Source organism: Oncorhynchus clarkii, chromosome 3, assembly GCF_045791955.1.
Source record: "Oncorhynchus clarkii lewisi isolate Uvic-CL-2024 chromosome 3, UVic_Ocla_1.0, whole genome shotgun sequence".
NCBI classification, from domain to species: Eukaryota; Metazoa; Chordata; class Actinopteri; order Salmoniformes; family Salmonidae; genus Oncorhynchus; species Oncorhynchus clarkii.
Genome location: NC_092149.1, coordinates 82,031,170 through 82,057,395, shown reverse-complemented (window position 1 = coordinate 82,057,395; position 26,226 = coordinate 82,031,170). Strand labels below are relative to the sequence as shown.

Genomic DNA, 26,226 nt, shown 5'->3' with positions numbered 1-26,226 from the left:
CCAATTAGGGGAGGGGTGGTAGGATTAGGGGAAAATAATAAAGGAAAATATTTGATTTTTTTAAAATATTTTATATTTGCAAAAAATATATATATGGGGGATTGGAAATTATGCTGACAATTACATGGAAACCACAGTCTATCTGCATATTAAAACTGATCTACCTCCTAATGAAATATGAGTATAATGATATGAGTATAATGATATGAGTTTAATGATATGAGTTTAATGATATGAGTTTAATGATATGAGTATAATGATATGAGTAGAATGATATTAGCATAATGTTGTATGACACAATAAGATTACATTTATGAAACACCCATATTTCAAACAATTAGCAGTACTTAATCAAGCCTAGATTTGATCTTGACGTTTTGTATTTTGTATAGTCGTGGTCTGTGAGAGCTACGCAGGATATCGTTTATGAAAGTATTCAGCCCTCTGCTCCTCCTCCAAGCCCTCGAGTCTCCTCTCTTCTCTCTAGAGCTCGTAGGAATGCAGTCGGCATTCCGTCCAAACACTGGGAGCTAACTACCCACACTGCAGTCCTCCAGACCCACACCTCTCTCTCCCAGTCAGCATCATATCAATCAACCCTGACTTCTCTCTCTCTCTGGAGGAAACATACAGATTTCCACTTCAGCTTGGAGTCGAAAATCAGAAGACCTGCATTTATTAAATGATGGGCATGATGGCCATCTTATAGTACTGATGTATGGCTGATGCCGTCTGTGGGTCAAGTATGCCCCTGACTCCCAGCGCACCAGAGAAAGTGCATTGGACCAAAGGTCAGACAGAAGAGTCAGTCTGCTGTTATTCCTTCTAGTTGCCAGCAAGCTGGAGATGTAGCACCATCCAAACAGGAAGCTGGAGATGTAGCACCATCCAAACAGGAAGCTGGAGACGTAGCACCATCCAAACAGGAAGCTGGAGATGTAGCACCATCCAAACAGGAAGCTGGAGATGTAGCACCATCCAAAAAGGAAGCTGGAGATTTAGCACCATTTAAAGAGGAAAACGTCCAAACATTCCTCTCATGCTATTGAATGCAATGATGCCCTATATTAAAAAAGTTGACATTTGGAGTGTGCAATGGCTGGTTTCACATGTTAGGCTAAAATTAAGAGCATTTTCAAGTGCAACATTAATAGCGGTGGTATTGGGAAACAGCTCGTAGATTTGCTCCTACAAACAATGAAGTTAGCATTAAGATGCTTTAGTGAAAACCGGGCCTAGAGCAATTAACAGGATCAATAAGGGCTCATCAACATATTTTCACCTAGTGGGCTCAGGGATTAGAACTAGCAACCTTTTGGTTATTGGCATAACGCTCTTAACTACTAGGCTATCTGCCACTAGGCTACCTTTCGCATGTGAAAATCGAATTTGCTGTTTTACATGTAAGAAATATGTGGAATTTGTAGTTCACATGTGGGGGTGAAATAGTGTTATTCTCCTCACGTGAAAAGCTGGTGCTAAAATGTTGCAATATCAATGTTTCCACATGTGGAACTGCAAAATCTGTAATACCATTCTGTGAAAAGATTACGTAGCCTACTTCTTATTCCTGAGCCATCCACTCCATTATTATTGTAGTCCTCTATGGTGTTGAATTGATATACTGTACATGTTACCACTAAAAGGGAGGCATTCTGAGTGTTACATCCACTCCATTATTACTGTAGTCCTCTATGGTGTTGCATTGATATACTGTACATGTTACCACTAAAAGGGAGGCATTCGGAGGGTTACTTCTGCAGGCCTCGTCTTCATACTGAAAGAAGCCCAGTGAAAAGAACAGAGAAGCTTTCTCTTCGTATCTCCTCATTTTTCTTATCTTGTTTTCCGGTTTGTATGCATGGTTACGTTTTCAAAATCTAGAGACAACATGTTTAACTAAACTGTGTTGAGTTTTCTGGTCATTTTGATATATAGTTTAATTGTTTTGAGATTTTTCAATTTACTTGAGTGTAGCCAAGCTAAGTAGCTAGCTCATTTTGTATGCAAGTCAATGAGAACATGGCATTTAGGTAGATTTTTTATTTCCGTTAAATATTTTGGCTCTTAAATAGTTTTAATTTTACAAACAAGGGTACATATTAAGTGTATTTACATGTGGACATATGAACCACGCTAATGACATGTATTTAAATTCTCCTTTATATATGACATTTGTATCTAATGGTCGCATGCTAATTGCTGACAGCTAGCTAGCATAGTAATAGGTGATAGCTAGGCTTCCATCTTGTCCTAGCTAGCTATTTTTAGCTTATGTTATTGTTAACTGTCCATTAGTTTTTGTGATGTTTAATACACAGGCCTACAAAGGATTTTAATAATATATGGATGTGTTTTCTATTGGATTGAATGTAAACAGGTACTTTTCTACATTTGATTTTTTTAGTTAAGAACAAATTCGTATATACAATGATTGCCTAGGAACAGTGGGTTAACTGCCTTGTTCAGGGGCAGAACAACAGATTTTTACCTTGTCAGCTCAGGGATTCAAACTAACAACCTTTCGGTTACTGTCCCAACACTCTAACCACTAGGCTAGTGGTTCTGACAGTTCCCCTGTCAGAGAGCTGCCAGAGAGCTGTCAGAAGAGCTGTCAGAAGAGCTGTCAGAGTTAATCAATTAACTCAAGTTAACTTTTTGTAATTTTAGTGGATTTTTTTCTTTTATTGTGATTACTTGCGTTGTCTGAAAGCGTTCAAAATACACTGAAAACATCCCATATACAGCTAAAAACAACAATGTGATCTCAAAACAAGTTGACATTGAGGTACAAGAAAGTGTCCTTTATCAACTTACCAGATTCTCCTAGCCTTTACTTCGACAATCTTCTAATGCTTTTTACATAAAAAAAAAAACATAAATTACAGCTCAATTTGATCAAATTCTGAATTTGAGATTAATTGTGATTAATAACAGCAAATCCTGTGATTAACTTCATGACATTTTTAAATGTTTGTCAGCCATATTTTGAATTGAACTGTCAATATTCAGAGTTTGAAAGACATTGATAGTACATGCTACATTGGAAGAGAAACCCAGTGTCGGCCCTCTTGGTTTAATGGTCAAGAAATTGGCTTCTCCTGGGTTCTAATCCTTTTGGTTACAAAAGCGCACATCTGAATAGTAGAACATCACATGTGAAATGTTGGGAAACCACGTGTGTGAGTTACGTGAAAAATTTACTAAATTATAAATATTTTGTCATTTTAAAAGTAAGAATGATTTTTTTCCCCAAGGATGTTTATTCTGGAAACCAATATTCATTGGACAGCTCTTCTTCCAATGACACGTCATTATTACACGGTATATAATTTAACATTTCATCAATTATAATTGTGTCGAGACAAATGTTAAACTATTAAAAACACATGTACTGTATAGATTTTGTTGAGCAGGTTATCAGCAGTGTTAAAGCAACGTGGTACATGTCTCCCTCTAAAGGACATGAGAGGACTTAAATACTATCTATCTGCTGGGAAATACAAGAGATGCTGTGCAATAGATTCAAATATAAAATGTCTTCCAAACGATTGATTAATGAAAGCATGTCAATAATAAGCCAATCATTGAATATTACTTTTCATACATGTTTTGATGTGGCTAATTAATTGAATACAACGGCTAGTTTAATCTCTTTATTTATAAGAGATGAAAACAACTCATTAAATCATTGAATCATTAAATCATTGAATCATTAAATCATTGAATCATTAAATCATTGAATCATTGAATCATTGAATCATTGAATCATTGAATCATTAAATAATTTAATCATTAAGTCATTGAATCAATAAATCATTGAATCATTAAGTCATTGAAAACAATGATTTAAGAATTTCATATTGCAAAGGGTCAGGTTAGTTCAGAACATAAGATGGTGAATGACAGTAAGTAGCCAGCAGATATCAGCATTGGGCTATACCCTGAGATTCAACTGAGCTTTACCATCATACTGTACATGGAGGAAAAGACAGAGCATCCCCCATTACAGCCATCATCAGACAAAACAGCAACAGACAGACAGACACACATTTGTATCATATACAGGCATTCATTTGGGGTCCACAGTAATTTGTGTTTAAAAAAAAAATGACATGACTAAATCTCTACATTTCACATTTTTCTCAAAGGGTGCACCAAGTTTCCTACTGTAGCCGGCGGCAATTTAATATCAAAGCAACGTGATATCCTAAAATCAACCTAAATGAAACCCAAAGCCTCCATTACTAATGCAGCGGAGGTTGCAGATAGACAGAGAATATCCACAGCCACATGAAACATGAATTCACTTACTGTAAGGCTTTGATGCCTAAAGCAGTCATATCAAAGAATCTTTGTAAACATTACGACAAAGCTCTACTGCTCAGGAGAGGTAGTCCCTTAGAAGCAATGAAAGGTCATGACTTCCTCTCTAGGTCTCTATGTATATTCATATTAGGTTCACTGCCTCATGTGTCTCTCATCTAATCTCCTTCTCTAGTGAGAGATCATCTTTTTTGTCTTAAGGCCGGGTTGTTAAGAGTGAGGTGATTATTAGATTTAATGAGACACAACCAGCCCAAGCTATTACTTTGTGATGAGCCACGGAGAGCAACACACTAATATGAAGCAATATGATCCCCATTGAAGATCCACTCCCTGAGTGTGACAGATCAATGTTCCTTCTCCTCCATTACGTTTTCACATCCGCAAGAAGCAGCCGCTGTGCCATCTATATTTAGAAAGGCTTTCTCACCAAATAACAACAACAATGTTCTGTGACGAGCTCTCTCAGTCAGCCCATTTACGCTGAACTAGGTTGAAATCCATTCCAGTCTATTCTCTCTCTGAAAGAGGGAGTAATAAGGCCAGTAATTATGTGAGGAGGAGTGAAGAGTCTTCTCTTAGAAAATAATTCAGGAGACTGTCAACTAGAACTATAAATACTGACAGATAAACACCTTTGTCACCCTGGCAAGTAAAACAGGCACTTTCATCACCTCGGCAATAAAAAATGTTAGGAGGAAGTTGATTGTCTTCATACTGCTCTATTTTTAACGTAGAAAATATGGATTATTTCGAACTGATTAGAAATACTTGCTCAACATATTCCGTGGCAGTCATCCAGGCTGTGGGTTGGAAAGGCTTTCTGGTCTCAAACTGAGTTGCTACAGTTTTGCAGCTATTCGGGCAGAACACATTGAGCTGACTGGCCCTCTGGGTCACCGTCTGAAAACATAGCCATACGGACCACGAAATGAAAATAACCATTGATTTATTTATTGAAATGTTATTTTCAGGTTCACAGTTTCACTATCTAACTCGTAGATTGTATATTTTCTCCCCTTTTGGACAGCGGAGGCGTAGGTATATGAGCATACGCTACTTTGTGTGGTAGGTTCTACAGGCAGGTCTAGTTCCATGCCATACACACTGACCGTCTCCTGTGGGAAGAAATATTTGCCTGGGGGAATGTTGCCAAGGATCAGGTTCAGCAGTTCTGCTGTGAGAAGTAAGAGTTGAGATTTACTTCATGTAAACCAGATGTCCCTTTTTGCTTTACGTTTCAACCCAGCCATCACAGTCCTCAAGTAGATCCTATTCAGGGCACGTTCTACTGTATATGAAATATACAAGAATAAAAGTGAAAACTAGACAAGGTCTTCAATGTTATCTAACGAATGAAATATAAATCATGTGTCAAATCACTATGCTAGGATAGGATTGACAATGATGTGTAATGCCATAGCAACCTCGGTCCCTAGGCTAATTGCTACCACATAGAGCCGACTGGGGGACAAGACTAATGCAATAGTGATCCTACAGTGTATATATTAGTGGATAGAATAATGAGAATAATAGTCAAATCATTCAGTTTTCTTTATTTGTAAAGTGTATTGTAACATGTTAAAGGCACTTTAAATACATTGAGATTTGATTTGATTTTGAGTGTACCACCATCCAAAATTACATTGACATCTCCCCCTTTTCGATTCCATGGGGTTCATCAATGATTGAACCAGCTTATTGATCACTTGCATACGACACTCTATATCAAATCACATCTAATTTTATTGGTCACATACACATGGTTAGCAGATATTAATGCGAGTGTAGCGAAATGCTTCTGCTTCTAGATCCGACAGTGCAGTAAAATCTAACAGGTAATCTAACAATTCCCCAACACACACACACATCTAAAAGGGAGGAATAACAATATGTATATATAAATATATGGATGAGCGACATAGGCATGGTGCAATAGATGGTATAAGGTAGAGTATATACATATGAGATGAGTAATGTAAGATATGTTAACATTATAAAAGTGGCATTGTTTAAAGTGACTAGCGATCCATTTATTAAAGTGGCCAGTGATATGAGTCTCTATGTAGGCAGTAGCCTCTGAGTTATTGATTGATGTTTAGCAGTCTAATGGCCTTGAGTTAGAAGCGTCTCTAGGTCCCAGCTTTGATGCACCTGTACTGACCTCGCCTTCTGGATGGTAGCGGGGTGAACAGGCAGTGGCTCGCTCGGGTGGTTGTTGTCCTTGATGATCTTTTTGGCCTTCCTGTGACATCGGGTGCTGTAGGTGTCTTGGAGGGTAGGTAGTTTGCCCCCAGTTATGCGTTGTGCAGACTGCACCACCCTCCGGAGAGCCTTGTGGTTGGGGGCGGTGCATTTGCCATACCAGGCGGTGATACAGCACGACAGGATGCTCTCGATTGTGCATCTGTAAAAGTTTGTCAGGGTTTTAGGTGACAAGCCACATTTCTTCAGCCTCCTGAGGTTGAAGAGGTGCTGTTGCGCATTCTTCACCATACTCTCTGTACAGCCAGCTGCCATACCTGGACCATTTCAGTTTGTCTGTGATAGGAACGCCTAGGAACTTAAAACTTTCCACCTTCTCCACTACTGTCCCTTCGATGTGGATAGGGGGCAGCTCCCTATGCTGTTTCCTGAAGCCCACGATCATCTTCTTTATTTTGTTGACGTTGAGTGAGAGGTTGTTTTGTTGACATCACACTCCGAGTGCCCTCACTTACTCCATGTAGGCTGTATAGCCATTGTTGATAATCAAGCCCACTACTGTTGTGGCGTCTGCAAACTTGATGATTGAGTTGGAGGCGTGCATGGCCACGTAGTCATGGGTGAACAGAGAGTACAGGAGGGGGCTGAGCATGCACCCTTGTGGGGCCCCAGTGTTGAGGGTCAGCGAAGTGGAGATGTTACTTCTTACCTTCAACACCTGGGGGCGGCCCGTCAGAAAGGCGGCCCGTCAGAAAGTCCAAGACCCAATTGCACAGGGCGGGGTTGAGACCCAGAGCCTCCAGCTTAATGATGAGTTTGGAGTGTACTATGGTGTCGAATGCTGAGCTGTAATCAACGAACAGCATTCTTACATAGGTATTCCTCTTGTCCAGATGGGATAGGGCAGTGTGCAGTGTGATGGCGATTGCATTGTCTGTGGACCTGTTGGGGTGGTATGCAAACTGAAGTGGGTCTAGAGTGGTAAGGTGGATGTGATATGATCCTTGACTAGTCTCTCAAAGCACTTAATGATGACAGAAGTGAGTGCTATGTGGCGGTAGTCATTTAGTTCAGTTATCTTTGCCTACTTGGGAACAGGAACAATGGTGGGCATCTTGAAGCATGTGGGGACAGCAGACTGGGATAGGGAGAGATTGAATATGTCCATAAACACACCAGCCAGCTGGTCTGCGCATGTTCTGAGGATGCGGCAAGGGATGCGGTCCGGGCCAGCAGCCATGCGAGAGTTAAAACTTTTAAATGTCAAACTCATGTTCGCCACGGAGAGGGGGGGGGGGGGCGCAGTCCTTGTTAGTGGGCTGCGATGGTGGCAATGTATTATCCTCAAAGCGGGCATGATAACTGTATGCCTATAGGGCATTAAACATCCAAATGTATTGTGCATGCATGTTACATCTACAGATGTATTATCTAAATTTGACCAGTTTCTCACAACAGGAAAATAATCCTGCAGCAACAGGAAATGTAAATGATTATTTGGATTAAAAAAAACTTTAGTTAGGATACATCAAGTCTGACATTTTGAAATGCAAACTAGAAAACTTTAAAAGTATTTTTAAACCTTGAATACACTACAATTATCATTTCCTGCTAAACAGGAAAATGATACATCAGAGTGATCTCATTAAGATAGTCTATCTGTAAGTGAAAGATAACGCTCCTTACAGAAACAGAATATCTGTGGACATTTTACCACGGCTCTCGGATCTGGGTCTGAACCTTTAACAACCCCATGGAAAAAATGTACCTTAAACAACTCCATGGAAAACTTCACCTTTAACAACCCTATGGAAAACTTCACCTTTAACAACCCCATGGAAAACTTCACCTTTAACAACCCCATGGAAAACTTCACCTTTAACAACCCTATGGAAAACTTCACCTTTAACAACCCCATGGAAAACTTCACCTTTAACAACCCCATGGAAAACTTCACCTTTAACAACCTCATGGAAAACTTCACCTTTAACAACCCTATGGAAAACTTCACCTTTAACAACCCCATGGAAAACTTCACCTTTAACAACCCCATGGAAAGCCTCACATGCTGCAGTTACTTTGTCCTAACCAGGGACCCCAGGCTAGTGCGGCACAAGTTACAGAACATACTGTACATCTTATTATAGGAGAGTAAGAGAGAGCTGACTCTTGGTGGGGGAGAGGTGCCGTGTTTCATACAGTGGGGAAAACAATGTCAAACTGACTTCACTGTTGTTATTCAGTCGGACCACAGTCTCTTAGATAGAGCAGGAACACAGGGCCACAGTCTCTTAGATACGGCAGGAACACAGGGCCACAGTCTCTTAGATACAGCAGGAACACAGGGACACAGTCTCTTAGATACAGCAGGAACACAGGGCCACAGTCTCTTAGATAGAACAGGAACACAGGGCCACAGTCTCTTAGATACAGCAGGAACACAGGGCCACATTCTCTTAGATACAGCAGGAACACAGGGCCACAGTCTCTTAGATACAGCAGGAACACAGGGCCACATTCTCTTAGATACAGCAGGAACACAGGGCCACAGTCTCATAATGGCACCGTGGGCCTATTACATGTGACTGTGGTTACGGATCTGCACTGAGATATGCTTAAACAATAAGGCCCGAGGGGGTGTGGTATATGGTCAATATACCATGGCTAATGGCTGTTCTTATGCACGACGCATAAGAAGAAGATGCAGAAACCTCATTGAGCATTTGTAATGAACATCTGTGCTTCGTATCACCATCACACAAACAACATGAGCCAAGAAGAACATCTCATCATCATTCTTACCGTTGATGAGTCAGTCTTCAACAGGCTTTAATCCAGAAGACTAACATAATTGGTTTATCATGTATATATAGTTTTAAATCAACATTATAAACCGTATGCAAGACGTAACACAACATTTAAATCATGTTACTATAGCATAAGTAAATATGCATAACGCCCACTAATCAACTCACTGGTGGTGATGTAAACACAGGCAGCTGATTTCCAGAACACGAGCGCCATGTAAGATCTGCAGCCCCAATGACATAATAAATCATATTAAGTATCCCATTGTCATAGAACGAGTCCTCCTGCTATTAATCAGCCTCAATATAATTTATAGTGATTACATTTCTGAGTGGTCTGGCTTTGGATTCGGTGTGAAGAAACCAGAAGTCTGGTCTTCATTAAAAGCCTATCGTAATGTCACCCTCTCAATAGTACTAAATAAACAGCACAGCCATGGATACCTTCTTAAGGAAGTGCTGCTAGGACTTGATGTGCACAGCCTCAGAGATCCCTGCATTTATCCTTCACCTTGAAGTACTGCCACTGAATTGGTAAACTGCTCTGGCTATAAACTGCTCTTAGTGTCTTGAGCACAGGAGGTTGGTGGAACCTTAATTGGGGAGGACAGGCTCATGGTGATGGCTGGAGCAGAATCAGTGGAATGGTATCAACTACATGGCTGGAGGAGAATCAAGTACATGGTTTCCATGTGTTTGATGCCATTAGCTCTATTCCAGTCATTATTATGAGCTGTCTTCCACTGGTCCTAAGGGTTTGTGTCCATCAAGAGCTGTAGGAAATGTGTCAATTTACATATTATTTAACTAGGCAAGTCAGTTTAAGAACAAATTCATATTTACAATGACAGCCTACTGGGGAACAGTGTGTTAACTGCCTTGTTCAGGGGCAGAACATATTTTTACCTTGTCAGCTTGGGGATTTGATCCAGCAACCTTTCATTTACTGGCCCAACACTCTAACCACTAGGCTACCTGCTGGTTAGTGGCCCAACACTCTAACCACTAGGCTACCTGCTGGTTACTGGCCCAATGCTCTAACCACTAGGCTACCTGCTGGTTACTGGCCCAACACTCTAACCACTAGGCTACCTGCTGGTTACTGGCCCAATGCTCTAACCACTAGACTACCTGCTGGTTACTGACCCAACGCTCTAACCACTAGGCTATCTGCTGGTTACTGGCCCAACGCTCTAACCACTAGGCTATCTGCTGGTTACTGGCTCAACACCCTAACCACTAGGTTACCTGCTGGTTACTGGCCCAACGCTCTAACCACTAGGCTACCTGCTGGTTACTGGCCTAACGCTCTAACCACTAGACTACCTGCTGGTTACCTGCTCAACGCTCTAACCACTAGGCTACCTGCTGGTTAGTGGCCCAACGCTCTAACCACTAGGCTACCTGCTGGTTACTAGTCCAACGCTCTAACCACTAGGCTACCTGCTGGTTACTGGCCCAACGCTCAAACCACTAGGCTACATGCTGGTTACTGGCCCAACGCTCTAACCACTAGGCTACCTGCTGGTTACTGGCCCAACGCTCTAACCACTAGGCTACCTGCTGGTTACTGGCCCAATGCTCTAACCAAAAGGCTACCTGCTGGTTACTGGCCCAACGCTCTAACCACTAGACTACCAGCTGGTTACTGGCTCAACGCTCTAACCACTAGGCTACCTGCTGGTTACTGGCCCAATGCTCTAACCCTTAGGCTACCTGCTGGTTACTTGCAAAACGCTCTACCCACTTGGCTGCCTGCTGGTTACTGACCCAAACGCTCTAACCACTAGGCTACCTGCTGGTTACTGGCCTAACGCTCTAACCACTAGACTACCTGCTGGTTACTGGCTCAACGCTCTAACCACTAGGCTACCTGCTGGTTACTCGCCCAACGCTCTACCACTAGGCTACCTGCTGGTTACTAGTCCAACGCTCTAACCACTAGGCTACCTGCTGGTTACTGGCCCAACGCTCAAACCACTAGGCTACATGCTGGTTACTAGCCCAACGCTCTAACCACTAGGCTACCTGCTGGTTACTGGCCCAACGCTCTAACCACTAGGCTACCTGCTGGTTACTGGCCCAATGCTCTAACCAAAAGGCTACCTGCTGGTTACTGGTCCAAAGCTCTAACCACTAGACTACCAGCTGGTTACTGGCTCAACGCTCTAACCACTAGGCTACCTGCTGGTTACTGGCCCAATGCTCTAACCCTTAGGCTACCTGCTGGTTACTTGCAAAACGCTCTAACCACTTGGCTGCCTGCTGGTTACTGACCCAAACGCTCTAACCACTAGGCCAACTGCTACCCCCATCAGAAGAGGCTACCTGCTACCCCCATCAGAAGAGCCTAGGCTACCTGCCAACCCCATCAGAAGAGCCTAGGCTACCTGCCAACCCCATCAGAAGAGCCTAGGCTACCTGCCAACCCCATCAGAAGAGCCTAGGCTACCTGCCAACCCCATCAGATGAGGCTACCTGCCAACCCCATCAGCAGAGCCTAGGCTACCTGCCAACCCCATCAGAAGAGCCTAGACTACCTGCTACCCCCATCAGAAGAGGCTACCTGCCAACCCAATCAGAAGAGCCTAGGTTACTTGCCACCCCATCAGAAGAGCCTAGGTTACTTGCCACCCCCATCAGAAGAGCCTAGGCTACTTGCCACCCCCATCAGAAGAGCCTAGGCTACTTGCCAACCCCATCAGAAGAGCCTTGGCTACCTGCTACCCCCATCAGAAGAGGCTACCTGCCAACCCCATCAGAAGAGGCTACCTGCTACCCCAATCATAAGAGCCTAGGCTACCTGCTGGTTACTGGCCCAACGCTCTAAGCACGAGGCTACCTGCTACCACCTTCAGAAGAGCTTAGGCTACCTGCTACCCCATCAGAAGAGCCTAGGCTACCTGCCATCCCATCAGAAGAGCCTAGGTTACCTGCTACCCCCATCAGAAGAGGCTACTTGCCAACCCCATCAGAAGAGGCTACCTGCCAACCCCATCAGATGAGACTACCTGCTAACCCCATCTGAAGAGCCTAGGCTACCTGCTACCCCCGTCAGAAGAGGCTACCTGCCAACCCCATCCGAAAAGCCTAGGCTACCTGCTACCCCCATCAGAAGAGCCTCTATCCCTGGCTAAGACCATCATTAAATTAGCTCTGCTTCCTCCAGTCCATACCACACACGGAAGACCTATTAATCTGGTAAATGTAGCTTACCTGCAACAAAAACAAACAAAAAACAAGTTTTTCAGGCACTCCAATCATCCCAAAGCACTGCTGTGGGGAGTGCCTTAGGAACAGGTGAGTAGAAGCCAGACTTACTACTAAATGCTTAAACACCACCACCTTCCTCTTCTTCTTCTTCTTCAGTGAGGTTTAATGGCGGTTGGCATCCAACGTATGTTGCATTACCACCATGAACTACCATCTAACCCTACACTCATTAAAACCCACCACCCCACCATCTAACCCTACACTCATTAAAACCCACCACGCCACAATCTAACCCTACACTCATTAAAACTCACCACCCCACCATCTAACCCTACACTCATTAAAACCCACCATCCTACCATCTAGCCCTACACTCATTAAAACCCACCATCCTACCATCTAACCCAACACTCATGAAAACCCACCATCCTACCATCTAGCCCTACACTCATTAAAACCCACCATCCTACCATCTAACTCTACACTCATTAAAACCCACCATCCTACCATCTAACCCTACACTCATTAAAACCCACCACCCTACATTCTAACCCTACACTCATTAAAACCCACCATCCTACCATCTAACCCTACACTCATTAAAACCCACCATTCTACCATCTAACTCTACACTCATTAAAACCCACCATCCTACCATCTAACCCTACACTCATTAAAACCCACCACCCCACCATCTAACCCTACACTCATTAAAACCCCCCACCCTACATGCTAACCCTACACTCATTAAAACCCACCATCCTACATTCTAACCCAACACTCATTAAAACCCACCACCCCACCATTTAACCCTACACTCATTAAAACCCACCATCCTACCATCTAACCCTACACTCATTAAAACCCACCACCCTACATTCTAACCCTACACTCATTAAAACCCACCATCCTACCATCTAACTCTACACTCATTAAAACCCACCACCCTACATTCTAACCCTAAACTCATTAAAACCCACGATCTAACTCTACACTCATTAAAACCCACCATCCTACCATCTAACCCTAAACTCATTAAAACCTAACACCCTACATTCTAACCCTAAACTCATTAAAACCCACGATCTAACTCTACACTCATTAAATCCCAACATCCTACCATCTAACCCTAAACTCATTAAAACTCACCATCCTACCATCTAACCCTAAACTCATTAAAACCCACCATCCTACCATCTAACCCTACACTCATTAAAACCCACCATTCTACCATCTAACCCTACACTCATTAAAACCCACCATTCTACCATCTAACTCTACACTCATTAAAACCCACCATCCTACCATCTAACTCTACACTCATTAAAGCCCACCACCCTATTCAACGCTATCTGGCCCTACCCCAGTCCAACAGCGGATTATAGGACACCACCACTCAACACGCCCTGTAACTCTTCTGAAGTCCCCCAAATACCCCCAAATACTTCTCTGCTGCAGCCACCATAACATCTATTTTCTGTGACTCATCTGGGATCTGCTGTAAAGTTGATAAACATAGCTATAAACCCTAATCCTTCTGTGCTGGCACAGATTTACTACTCACTGGGATCCTCTCAGGATCCTTCCCCCTTGACCCATCTTCCTCTACTTTCTTCACTGCCTCAGCACACAATACCCCCTGCTCTACTCTTACCCTGGCAACCTCAACCTGCCTCTCTCACACAGGACACTTCTGATCCCCAGCCCCATAGGCACCCCTACAATTAACACATACCGCTTCTTTCCCCAATACTACACATTCCTTTGTCCCATGCCCTTCTGCACACTTCTCACACCTAGAAACCTCCCTCCTACACACTCTTGCCACATGCCCATAAGCTTGACACCTGTAACAATGTAATGTAATCGGCACAAAAGCTCATACTGGATAACTGAAAAATCCTAACTTTGTCAGGCAAAGACGAACTCTTCTGTCTCACCGCTACCCCAGTAATCACTCCTTTCAATTGTGTCCTGTTCCCTCCCGCTCCCTCTGGGCGGAAGAAACGCACACAAATATCACATGCCCACTAGAGGGTACCTTTACTGACTCAACTGTCCCCAACTCCTTTCACACCCTGAAACTTCAAATGAATCTGCTAAAAAGGCAAGGATCCACTTTCTCCAAAAATGTCACACCTACTGGACCAGATTCTTCTTTATCATGTCCATTGACGCCATGCTCGGATTCCGAGCTCTTCACCACACCTTCCACTTCACTCGCCGTCAATCACTTCCCTTTCACCTCCAGAACTCAACCTGGCGGACTCTGTTTGTACTTGCCCCCCCCCCCCCCCCCCAACATCTCCCTTTCTATCGCCAACTTCATCAAATTCAACCTCTGTCTCTTTAACACCTTCTCCCTCATTTTCACCTTCCCTTCGTCACAGCTGAAACAGAAGACTGTCTGCAGCTTAGGTAGAGGCAGTAAGTACCCACACTCACAGCCAAAGTTCCTGTGTTTCCCGTTTGTCTCTGTAGCCTTTTTCCACTCAACCGTCCCCACAAAATCCATGCTCCCCTCGACCGAGCTATTCCTTTGTCGAATAAAACTCGATGGTAAACAAGCTCAGGTAAAGGACCTTCTTCACATTCACGTCCCAACACCACATTCTTACAACGTCGGCTATTTAAATCCAGGGTCAAAAGGGGACCATCTCGAAAACAGGACGTGCCGCTATTAGCGAACACGAATGCTACGCCAACCTGAGGATCTGACTTTTTCAGCCATCTATTTCCTGTGTTTGAGTGGCGCAAAATCCATTTGGCACTTAAATCTTACTGTATTGATAGCTATCATTTTACTCCTGCAACTCTTTCATACTCTTGCTTGTGCCAGTCATTTTTTGCCCCCTTAACATTATGACCGTGGAAATGTTTGTAATGACCTGTCAAACACACCCCGTGTAATGACTGAAATAGTCTCAATGGAATACACTGTCTGTCCGTTGCATCTATGAGAACGCTTCGTCTGGGATGTGACGCATCATCTCGACACTTACATCCCAAGAAAGAGGAGTGGCCCGAGTGGTCTAAGGCACTGCATCTCCGTGCTTGAGGCGTCACTGCAGTCATCCTGGTTCAAATCCAGGCTGTATCACAACCGGCTGTGATTGGGAGTCCCACAGGGCAGCCAAGTGTATGCCGTCATTGTAATTAAGAGTTTGTTCTTAACTGACTAGCCAAGGTTAAATAATAGATTATTTTTTTTAAAGATCACTTTATTCTGAAGGGTGTTCATTTGTTTGTGGAATTGTAAAAAGTTAATTTAATATAGTCAAAGTGTTTACAAATTAGATGAAAGCAACTTTCGAAAATGAACACTTGCATTATAGTGATATTATGTCTGATCTCGCAAACAATGTCAAGTATGTGTTGATTTTTTATTTGGGGGTATGCTGCTATTGACACGATTGTTGAATGATGCAACAGAAAGTGACAACAACAGTAACTAATGAGGCAGTCTCGACAACGCAGGTGAGTGCAGGTAGGTCTAGACAGAGAACGTTTTTGGTGGTTGCAGCAAATAAGGCAGATAGAATTTTCTTTATTTTAACACAAAATACACTGAGTATACAAAACATTAAGAACACCTGCTCTTTCCATGACATAGACTAGACTGACCAGGTGAATCCAGGTTAAAGCTATGATCCCTTACTGAGCCAACTTGATAACTGTGGGAAGCATTGGAGTCAACATGGGCCAGAATCCCTGTGGAACGCTTTTGACACCTGGCAGAGTCCATGCCCTGCCGAATGGAGGCTGACAATGACAATACTTTGAATACCTGAATAACCAAAAAAATTCCTGAACTCCATTATTTGTGCTATAATTCAGTCAATATCTGATGAATTTAAAAAAGTATAAAAGTTTGGAGTATCTTCATCTTTTATCCAACTGTTGCAGTTATTAGAATTGTCCTTTGCTAATTTACACCATCACAGCAATTCCTCGCTTAGTGACTTCCAAGTTAATAAAGTTAAATCACGACAGATCTTAGGATTTCCAAAAGCTATCAAGACGTGAGGGGAATGAGCTCGCTATCCTGTCGCTTACCAAAGTTTGTGCCAAACCAAAGTTAACCAATTAAAATAGTTTCTTTGCAGAAATGACAGGAAATGAAATGCTTGAGCTGCAGTAAGAAAGTCCACGAAGAAGAAACAACACATTACTCCAGGCAGAGTAGTCACAGGGATTTGGGTTTTCTGACTCATCTGCAATAAGATATATATAACTCTTACTCTGTATCTGCTAACAGTTACTAGGCCCAGTTTTAAGAACTGCCAGATTGAACGAGACAATGCAAACAGACACACAGATGTGCAAGAATGGGTGAGAGAGGGTGGGCTATCTACAGCACCATATCGTTTGAGTGCATTGGCTCCACGACACTATGGAGCAAAGGATACCTACTGCATGCATCTGTGAGCTGCATGTCCCCCCCCCCCAAAAAAAAACACATGCCAAATGTGCAGTTTCACATGTGAAATAGCTGTTTTCATATGTTGACACCCTATTTTCCCAGGCATTACATTTAGAGTTCACATATTAACACCACCTATCACACGTGAGGAGAAAAACATTTGCAGTTTCACATGTTAAAAGTGTTCACATGTGAAAATCAGATATGCAATTTCACATGTGTGAATTGCAAGTTCACATGTGAAATTCTCACTTTCAGGTATAAAGAAAATGTCACGTGATGTGTGTGTTTCACACGTGTCCCAAAAACCATGTTTTTAAAAAAAAAACAATTTCATGTGGATAATATTTTTTTTTGTAAGGGGCCTCCTTATTGAAACACATAGAAACAATGTAATGCTGTAACACTACATACAATTACTCTTAAACGTGTGTAGTAACACTGCAATTACTACAGTAGCAACATTATACTTTAGATGTTGCTACTGAGGTATGTTGAGATGGACAAAAAAAAAAAAAGCTGTATGCATAGCTGGACTTTTGAAACTCCTCAACAAGTTTACTTATTAGGAAGAAGTGAACCGGCATGGGGAGGGGTGAATGATCCCACACTGCCCTGGACCCAGGAATGCAGCTTGTCCTGATTATGCCAACGAGGACTACATCTGCTTGAAACTTCAGAATTTAGGGAGAGCAATGGGAGAGAAAACGGATTGGGGGCTTCAGACCCACCTCTACTGCAACATTAGACCTCCTAGTCATCTCCTTACTAGCATTTAATTTTATAGAGATGAGAAAAAATATGAGGTGTGTGTGTGTGTGTGTGTGTGTGTGTGTGTGTGTGTGTGTGTGTGTGTGTGTGTGTGTGTGTGTGTGTGTGTGTGTGTGTGTGCACACCAATGTGTGTGTGCACACCAATGGTCCAGAACAACCCCCTTATATAACCCCCTTATATAACTTTATATAATGATAACGGAGACACCCCGATTACATTAAGTATTTAAAGTGCAGCAATATGCAAACACAGTAACCATACTGAAATGGAAACATCATGCAGTAACTGACACCAACCCTGCTCTGTGTTTCAAGACACATTCCTGGCTATAAAAGTTGCCATTAAAAAAATAGTACAACATTCACTTAAGAATTATTACAACCATGTTACAACACTCTACATTCTAAAAACGGGTTCTGAAAAAAAAAATATATGGCAACAGTAACCCTTACAACAACAACACAAAAACACATGAACTAGCTGTTTTCACATGTTGAGCTTAAATTTCAGACATATTACATTTAGAGTTCACATGTTAACACAACCTTTTCAAAACTTTCTCATGTGAAAATATCCTGTTCACATTTGGAATTTCAAGTTCACATGTGAAAATCAAATTTGCTGTTTCACATGTAAGACAACAGAAATCTCACATTCACATGTCGAATTGCAATTTAACAGGTACTGGTGAAATAGTGTTATTGTCCTCACATGTCAAAAGGTGGTGTTAACATGTTGCAGTAGCAATGTTTTCACATACAGACTTGAACATTCTGTAATGCCATTCTGTAAAAAGTTAACTTATCAGTCTAATAATTCAAGTGTCTTAAAAATAATTATTTCTTACTTCTGGGCCATCCATTCAGGGGGGTGGTACTTGCTGAAGGCACCTCTCTTCTTCATATGTTGGTCAGTGACCGTTGGAAGAAGCCCAGTGAAAAGAACAGAGAAGCTAGTGCTCCGTGTCTCCTTATCCTTTTTAACATGTTCAAATTAGCTCTGTCAGAGTTAATCGGTTAACTCAAGTTAACTTTTTGTAATTTTACTGACTTTGAGGTTAAAGAAAGTGTGTTTGTCAATTTAACAGATTATGCTAATATTCTTGTAATGCTTTTTATAACATTTTCAAATTACAGCTCAATTTGAGCAAATCCTGCGATAAAAACGTATTTTGACTCTGTCAATCACCACATTCTTATCGGCAGACTCAACAGCCTTGGTTTCTCAAATGATTGCCTCGCCTGGTTCACCAACTACTTCTCTGATAGAGTTCAGTATGTCAAATAGGAGGGCCTGTTGTCCGGACCCTTGGCAGTCTCTATGGGGGTGCCACAGGGTTTAATTCTCAGGCCGACTCTCTTCTCTGTATACATTAATCGCTCTTGCTGCTGGTGATTCTCTGATCCATCTCTATGCAGATGACACCATGCTGTATACCTCTGGCCCTTCGTTGGACACTGTGTTAACTAACCTCCATACGAGCTTCAATGGCATACAACTCTCCTTCCGTGGCCTCCAACTGTTCTTAAATACAAGTAAAACTAAATGCATGCTCTTCAACCGATCGCTGCCCGCACCTGCCCGCCCATCCAGCATCACTACTCTGGACGGTTCTGACTTAGAATATGTTGACAACTACAAATACCTAGGTTTCTGGTTAGACTGTAAACTCTCCTTCCAGACTCATATTAAGCATCTCCAATCCAAAGTTAAATCTAGAATTGGCTTCCTATTTCGCAACAAAGCATCCTTCACTCATGCTGCCAAACATACCCTCGTAAAACTGACCATCCTACCGATCCTCGACTTCAGCGATGTCATTTACAAAATAGCCTCCAACACTACTCAACAAATTGAATGCAGTCTATCACAGTGCCATCCGTTTTGTCACCAAATCCCCATATACTACCCACCACTGCAACCTGTACGCTCTCATTGGCTTGCCCTCGCTTCATACTCATCGCCAAACCCACTGGCTTCAGGTCATCTACAAGTCTCTGCTAGGTAAAGCCCTACCTTATCTCAACTCACTGGTCACCATACCAGCACCTACCCGTAGCACGCGGTCCAGCAGGTATACCTCACTGGTCACCCCCAAAGCCAATTCTTCCTTTGGACGACTTTCCTTCCAGGTCTCTGCTGCCAATGACTGGAACAAACTGCAAAAATCACTGAAGCAGGAGACTCATATCTCCCTCACTAGCTTTAAGCACCAGCTGTCAGAGCAGCTCACAGATCACTGCACCTGTACATAGCCCATCTGTAAATAGCCAACTACCTCATCCCCATACTGTATTTATTTATTTATCTTGCTCCTTTGCACCCCAGTATCTCTACTCACACATTCATGGATATATATATATATATATATATATATTTTTTGCACATCTACCATTCCAGTGTTTAATTGCTATATTGCAATTACTTTGCCACCATGGTCTATTTATTGCCTTACCTCCCTTATCCTTCCTCATTTGCACTCACTGTATATAGACTTTTTCTACTGTATTGTTGACTGTATGTTTGTTTATTCCATGTGTAACTCTGTGTTGTTGTATTTGTCGAACTGCTTTACTTTATCTTGGCCAGGTCGCAGTTGCAAATGAGAACTTGTTCTCAACTAGCCTACCTGGTTAAATAAAGGTGTTCTCAACTAGCCTACCTGGTTAAATAAAGGTGTTCTCAACTAGCCTACCTGGTTAAATAAAGGTGTTCTCAACTAGCCTACCTGGTTAAATAAAGGTGTTCTCAACTGGCCTACCTGGTTAAATAAAGGTGTTCTCAACTAGCCTACCTGGTTAAATAAAGGTGAAATAAAAAAAAGGGGAAAAAAAGAAAGTTCAGTTCCCATGACACCAATTAATTCTTACGGACCTGAAGTCCATTGTCACCATGAACAAGTCCAATGTCAGAGACAGCCTACCTTACTGAGTTCAGGGATTATCAACTAGATTCAGCCATGAGACGATAATTAGAAATATTTTTTAGACTGAAAATTGACTGCAAGAAGCCCAAACATATATAATATTTGACTAAAACATAATCATTTCAAACCTTGCTTACATTTGTATTTGATCAAATACACTGAGTGTACAAAACATTAGGAACACCTTCATAATATTGAGTTGCAACCCACCTTTGGCCCTCAGAACAGCCTCAATTCATCGGAGCATGGACTCTACAAGGTGTCGAAAGCGTCCCACAGTGATGCTGGCCCGTGTTGACTGCAATGCTTCCCACAGTTGTGTCAAATTGGCTGGATGTCCTTTGGGTGGTGGACCATTCTTGATGCACACATTTAACTGTTGAGTGTGAAAAACCTAACAGCGTTGCAGTTCTTGACACAAACCGGTGCGCCTGGCACCTAATACCATACCCCGTTTAAAGGCACTTCAATCTTTTGTCTTTTCCACCCGTCTGAATGACACACATACACAATCCATGTCTCAATTGTTTCAAGGCTTAAAAATCCTTATTTAACCTGTCTCCTCCCCTTCATCTACACTGATTGAAGTGGATTTAACAAGTGACATCAATAAGGGACAATAGCTTTCATCTGGATTCACCTGGTCAGTCTATGTCATGGAAGGAGCAGGTGTCCTTAATGATTTGTATACTCAGCGTATATTTTTTTTAATTCAATTTTATTTCACCTTTATTTAGCCAGGCAGGCAAGTTGAGAACAAGTTCTCATTTGCAACTGCAACCTGGCCAAGAATAAAGCAAAGCAATTTGACACATATAACAACACAGAGTTACACATGGAATAAACAAAACATACAGTCAATAATACAGTTGAAGAAAGTCTATATACAGTGTGTACAAATGAGGTAAGAAAAGGGAGGTAAGGCAATAATTAGGCCATGGTGGTGAAGTAATTACAATATACCAATTAGACACTAGAGTGATTGACGTGCAGAAGATGAATGTGCAAGTAGAGATACAGGGGTTCAAAGGAACAAGATAAATAAATCAATAAATACAGTATGGGGATGAGGTAGTTCGATGGGCTTTTACAGATGGGCTACGTACAGGTGCAGTGATCTGTGAGCTGCTCTAACAGCAGGTGCTTAAAGCTAGTGAGGGAGATATGAGTCTCCAGCTTCAGTGATTTTTGCAATTCATTCCAGTCATTGGCAGCAGAGAACTGGAAGGAAAGGTGGCCAAATTAGTAATTGTCCACATATTCTAAGTCAGAACCGTCCAGAGTAGTGATGCTCTCTATTATGCAAAGAAATACTTAAATTAAAATCCCTAAATTAAAATCACTTGGAGTTGACGTGTTGATGTTTTTATAGTCTTTCAGGTCAAACAATTTAAAGAAAGAAAAAACACTTGGTGGGCCAAATAAATTCACCTGTCAGTTGGGGAGCCCTAGTATAGTCTAACTCCTTCCATAATAGTAGACTCAGGCACTTTGAGCTGCCAAGAATAATATGCCTTTACATTTAACACAGGTGTTCCTATAAATTGATGTATTTGTGTAATCCACCACTCAAAAAGTTCTGTTGATTCTGACTGGTCATTCTAACTGACCACATTGTTTGAATGCATTGAAGAGGAAATGGCCCTGCTGCCTTAGATGAAAGGTTTTCTATAAACACATGGTTCTGTTTATCTAAAAACAGGACATACAGTCCACAGGGACAAGAGTCCCTCTCTTAGTCTCTTCTGCAAAACTACTCAGACAGAGCTGTAATCACACCGCCAAATCCTGAAGAAAGATTATTATAGATCTCTGATATACAAACATTTGGACACACCTACTCATTCAAGGGTTTTTGTTTATTTGTACTATTTTCTACATTGCAGAATAATAGTCAACTCATCAAAACTATGAAATAACACAAATGGAATAATGTAGTAACCAAAAAAGTGTCAAACAAACCAAAATATATTTTAGATTTTAGATTCTTCAAAGTAGCCACCCTTTGCCTTCATGATAGCATGATAACCTCAGGAGGCTGAAGAAATTTGGCCTGTCACCAAAAACACTCACAAACTTTTACAGATGCACAATCGAGAGCATCCTGTCATGCTGTATCGCCGCCTGGTACGGCAACTGCTCCACCCACAATCGTAAGGCTCTCCAGAGGGTAGTGAGGTCTGCACAACGCATCACCGGAGGCAAACTGCCTGCCCTCCAGGACACCTACACCACCCGATGTCACAGGAAGGCCAAAAAGATCATCAACGACAACAACCACCCAAGCTACTGCCTGTTCACCCCGCTATCCTCCAGAAGGCGAGGTCAGTACAGGTGCATCAAAGCTGGGACCGAGAGACTGAAAAACAGCTTCTATCTCAAGACCATCAGACTGTTAAACAGCCATCACTAACATTGAGTTGCTGCTGCCAACATACTGACTCAACTCTCTGGCCACTTTAATAATAATAAATTGGATGCAATAAATGTATCACTAGTCACTTTAAACAATGCCACTTTATATAATTATTACATACCCTACATTACTCATCTCATATGTATATACTGTACTCTATACCATCTACTGCATCTTGCCTATGCCGTTCGGCCATCGCTCATCCATATAATTACATGTACATATTCTTATTCATTCCTTTACACTTGTGTGTAAAAGGTAGTTGCTGTGAAATTGTTTGATTACTTGTTAGATATTACTGCATGGTCGGAACTAAAAGCACAAGCATTTCGCTACACTCGCATTAACATCTGCTAACCATGTGTATGTGACCAATAAAATGCGATTTGATTTGATTTGTCCAAACTTTTGACTGATACTGTATCTAAAAGGAGATTAAGAGCTTTACTTGTTTGTTTGTTTGTTTTATAAAGCAAGTTTCCTGCCAGATTTATTCAAAGGGTAGCTACAGCTAGCCCGGTCCCAGATCTGTTTCTGCTTATCCATAGGCTTAATCCATTGTCATTGTCAAGACAATTCAATAAGGAGTTGACAAGAGGGCTAAAACAGACTGGCACCCAGGCTAAGCTATAGATGCTACAGATTTCTATAAGTTTCTATAGGCTATAGATACAGCCTCTAAATGCTATATTTACTCTATGCTTCTTTAGGCTATAGTTACTATATGTTTCTATAGGCTATAGCTACTATTTGCGTATATATGCTTCTATAGGCTATAGGCTATAGTTACTATATGCTTCTGAAGGCTATAGTTACTATGTGCTTATATAGGCTATAGTTACTAAATGCTTCTATAGCTATAGTTACTATATGCTTCTATAGGCTGAAGGTTTTTGATATTGCCTATCCTTCTGAGGAAGATAGACAGAAATTTGCCAGTGACATCATGCTGTATGTACGCCTAATGTATATCCTATTGCTCATGTGTGACATTGTTCCATATTTCAGAGACTAACAAATATGCATTTGAAAGTTTGATATGAAATTCGAGGTCAACAGGTGTAACTATTATTCACGAGTCATGACTCTAAATACATGTTTTTGCATGTTGACAACTGACACTGTCACACTCTTAATAAACTGTGGTCTTGCCACCATACTACTACAAATGCTACTACTTTCACCACCACCTTCAATCATCCTCATCAGCTTTACTAATTAACCAAGCTTCTTTAATTTGAGTATTATTGTGTAATACAGCCCAACCTGGTCTCAGAGCATTTCGTATAGTACTGTATGTAAATCTGGGACACTCCATTTAGTATGGTTTATTTTAATTTGGGGATGTCCATGATCCATTTCGTATGAAATGTTACAATTTGCAAAACCTATGATATGTTACGAATTCTAATTTGCTGTGGCTAACGTTAGCTATGCTAGGGGTTAGGGGTTAAGGTTAAGAGTCAGGTTAAAGGGTTAAGGTTAGGGTAAGGGTTAGCTAAAAGGGTCATGGTTAGGGATAGGGTTAACTCACATGCTAGTTAGTTGCAAAGTAGCCAAAAGGTAGTAAGTAGTTGAAAAGTTGACAATTAGCTAAAATGCTAAAGTTGTCCGTGCTGAAATTCGAACTTGCAGACCTTCACGTTATACGGTGACCCATCCACCCCAAAAACCTTCCTATATTTGTGTTTGCCTTTAATGCCTTTAATTAACTTTCTGTCTTATGTAACCACAACAAACATAACATATCATACTAATTTGAGTGTTTTCGATTTCCCTTTACTGTTGTTACGTCTAGTCTATGAGACCAGGCTGTACAACATGAAGTCTACATAGGGTTGCAAAAATCTGGCAATTTTCCCAAAATACCCAGGTTTTCCATAAATCCCGGTTGGAGGGTTCCTTATTTCTGCAATATTTTGGGAATATTTCCACCAGTATTTCTGGAAAATCTGGGAATTTTCGTAAATTTACCGGAATTGGACAGTTTGAACAACAGTAATATGATCATGATCACCACCAGCATCATCATCAACAACAACAAAAGTGGAATTTTAACACTTACTTACCTCGGATTTCCATACAGCGTATGATTGAGGGATGGATGGTGGAGATGGCTTCTTTTGAAGCCACTTTCTAGGTGAAAATAAAGTGCTCGAGCTTCCGGTTGGAGTAACGGGGCTTCTGACAAGAAAAGGCAAATCCCATGCCGTGCTTCTTTTAGTGGCCTTGGAATCGTAGTCGAATTGGCCAGAAGTATCCAAATATATTGACAGGCTTGAGGATGCTGACTGACATTGTTTTGCCCCAGCTGTAAGTGGCGCATCCAGTTTGGAGAGGCTTTCGTTTGAGGCTCGGAGGTAACGACCATGATTTACACTTAGGTAAAGCGACTTTTGATCTGTTTGACCCGATGTCCCATCCGTTTCGGTCCCATAGTGTCTTATCAAAGTTGAATCCAAACTTCTAGTCTGTCTCAGTCTCCGTTTGGACATTGTTTTGGATGTTGGCGAGGAGCATGAGAAAACGCTGCTCAGCAACCCTTGCGCGGACATATCATATATCAGTAGGCTATTCTCAACGTTCCACAGATGATCCTACTTGTAAATATCGAGTTCATTAAAGCGATCAGAGATTAGATTGTTACCTTGAATAAACATCATGCAATGTATTCCGTCCTCACAGTTCCTGGCTACCTGTTGCGCGCCATAAGGAACCCGAAGTTCAACCAAGAAACCACATAGACTTAAGTCATTGACCCTGTTAGTTCTTCCTTCTCGGAATTTACAGGAACAAGGATGGGGGGTACATAGCCTCTCCCGGGACAGTTTCACAATTCTGGCCCCTTGCGCGTCACAAAGCTTCGCCCCTCTGAGTAATATGAAATGAATGCGTCTGCCTCCTCGCTTGAGAGCCGCTCTGCTCCCGGTTCCGCCACCATCATACATCAAGGCACCCCAGGATGGTCCTAATCAGTGGTGATTTCACATCTAAACAATGTAATGACATTGAAAGGACGTCTTTAAGGACGTCTTTAATGCCTTGTTCACACTGCAGGCCGTATTGATCAAATCCGTTTTTTTTCTTTCAAATCCGTTTTGGAATACTTTCTATCCAAACAGCAAGTTACAAGTGA

The 26,226-nt window shown here is 41.8% G+C and overlaps 1 protein-coding gene across 1 annotated transcript in view; it reads right to left on the bottom strand.

The window, feature by feature from the left end:
• LOC139406178 (rho GTPase-activating protein 6-like) overlaps window positions 1-25,987 on the bottom strand; it is a 64,617-nt gene extending 38,630 nt beyond the window's left edge. The window contains exon 1 of the mRNA XM_071148677.1: window positions 25,160-25,987. Coding sequence (XP_071004778.1) covers window positions 25,160-25,645 — 486 coding nt within the window. The 5' untranslated portion in view covers window positions 25,646-25,987. The remainder of the gene's footprint in view (window positions 1-25,159) is intronic.
• Window positions 25,988-26,226: the final 239 nt, after the last annotated feature.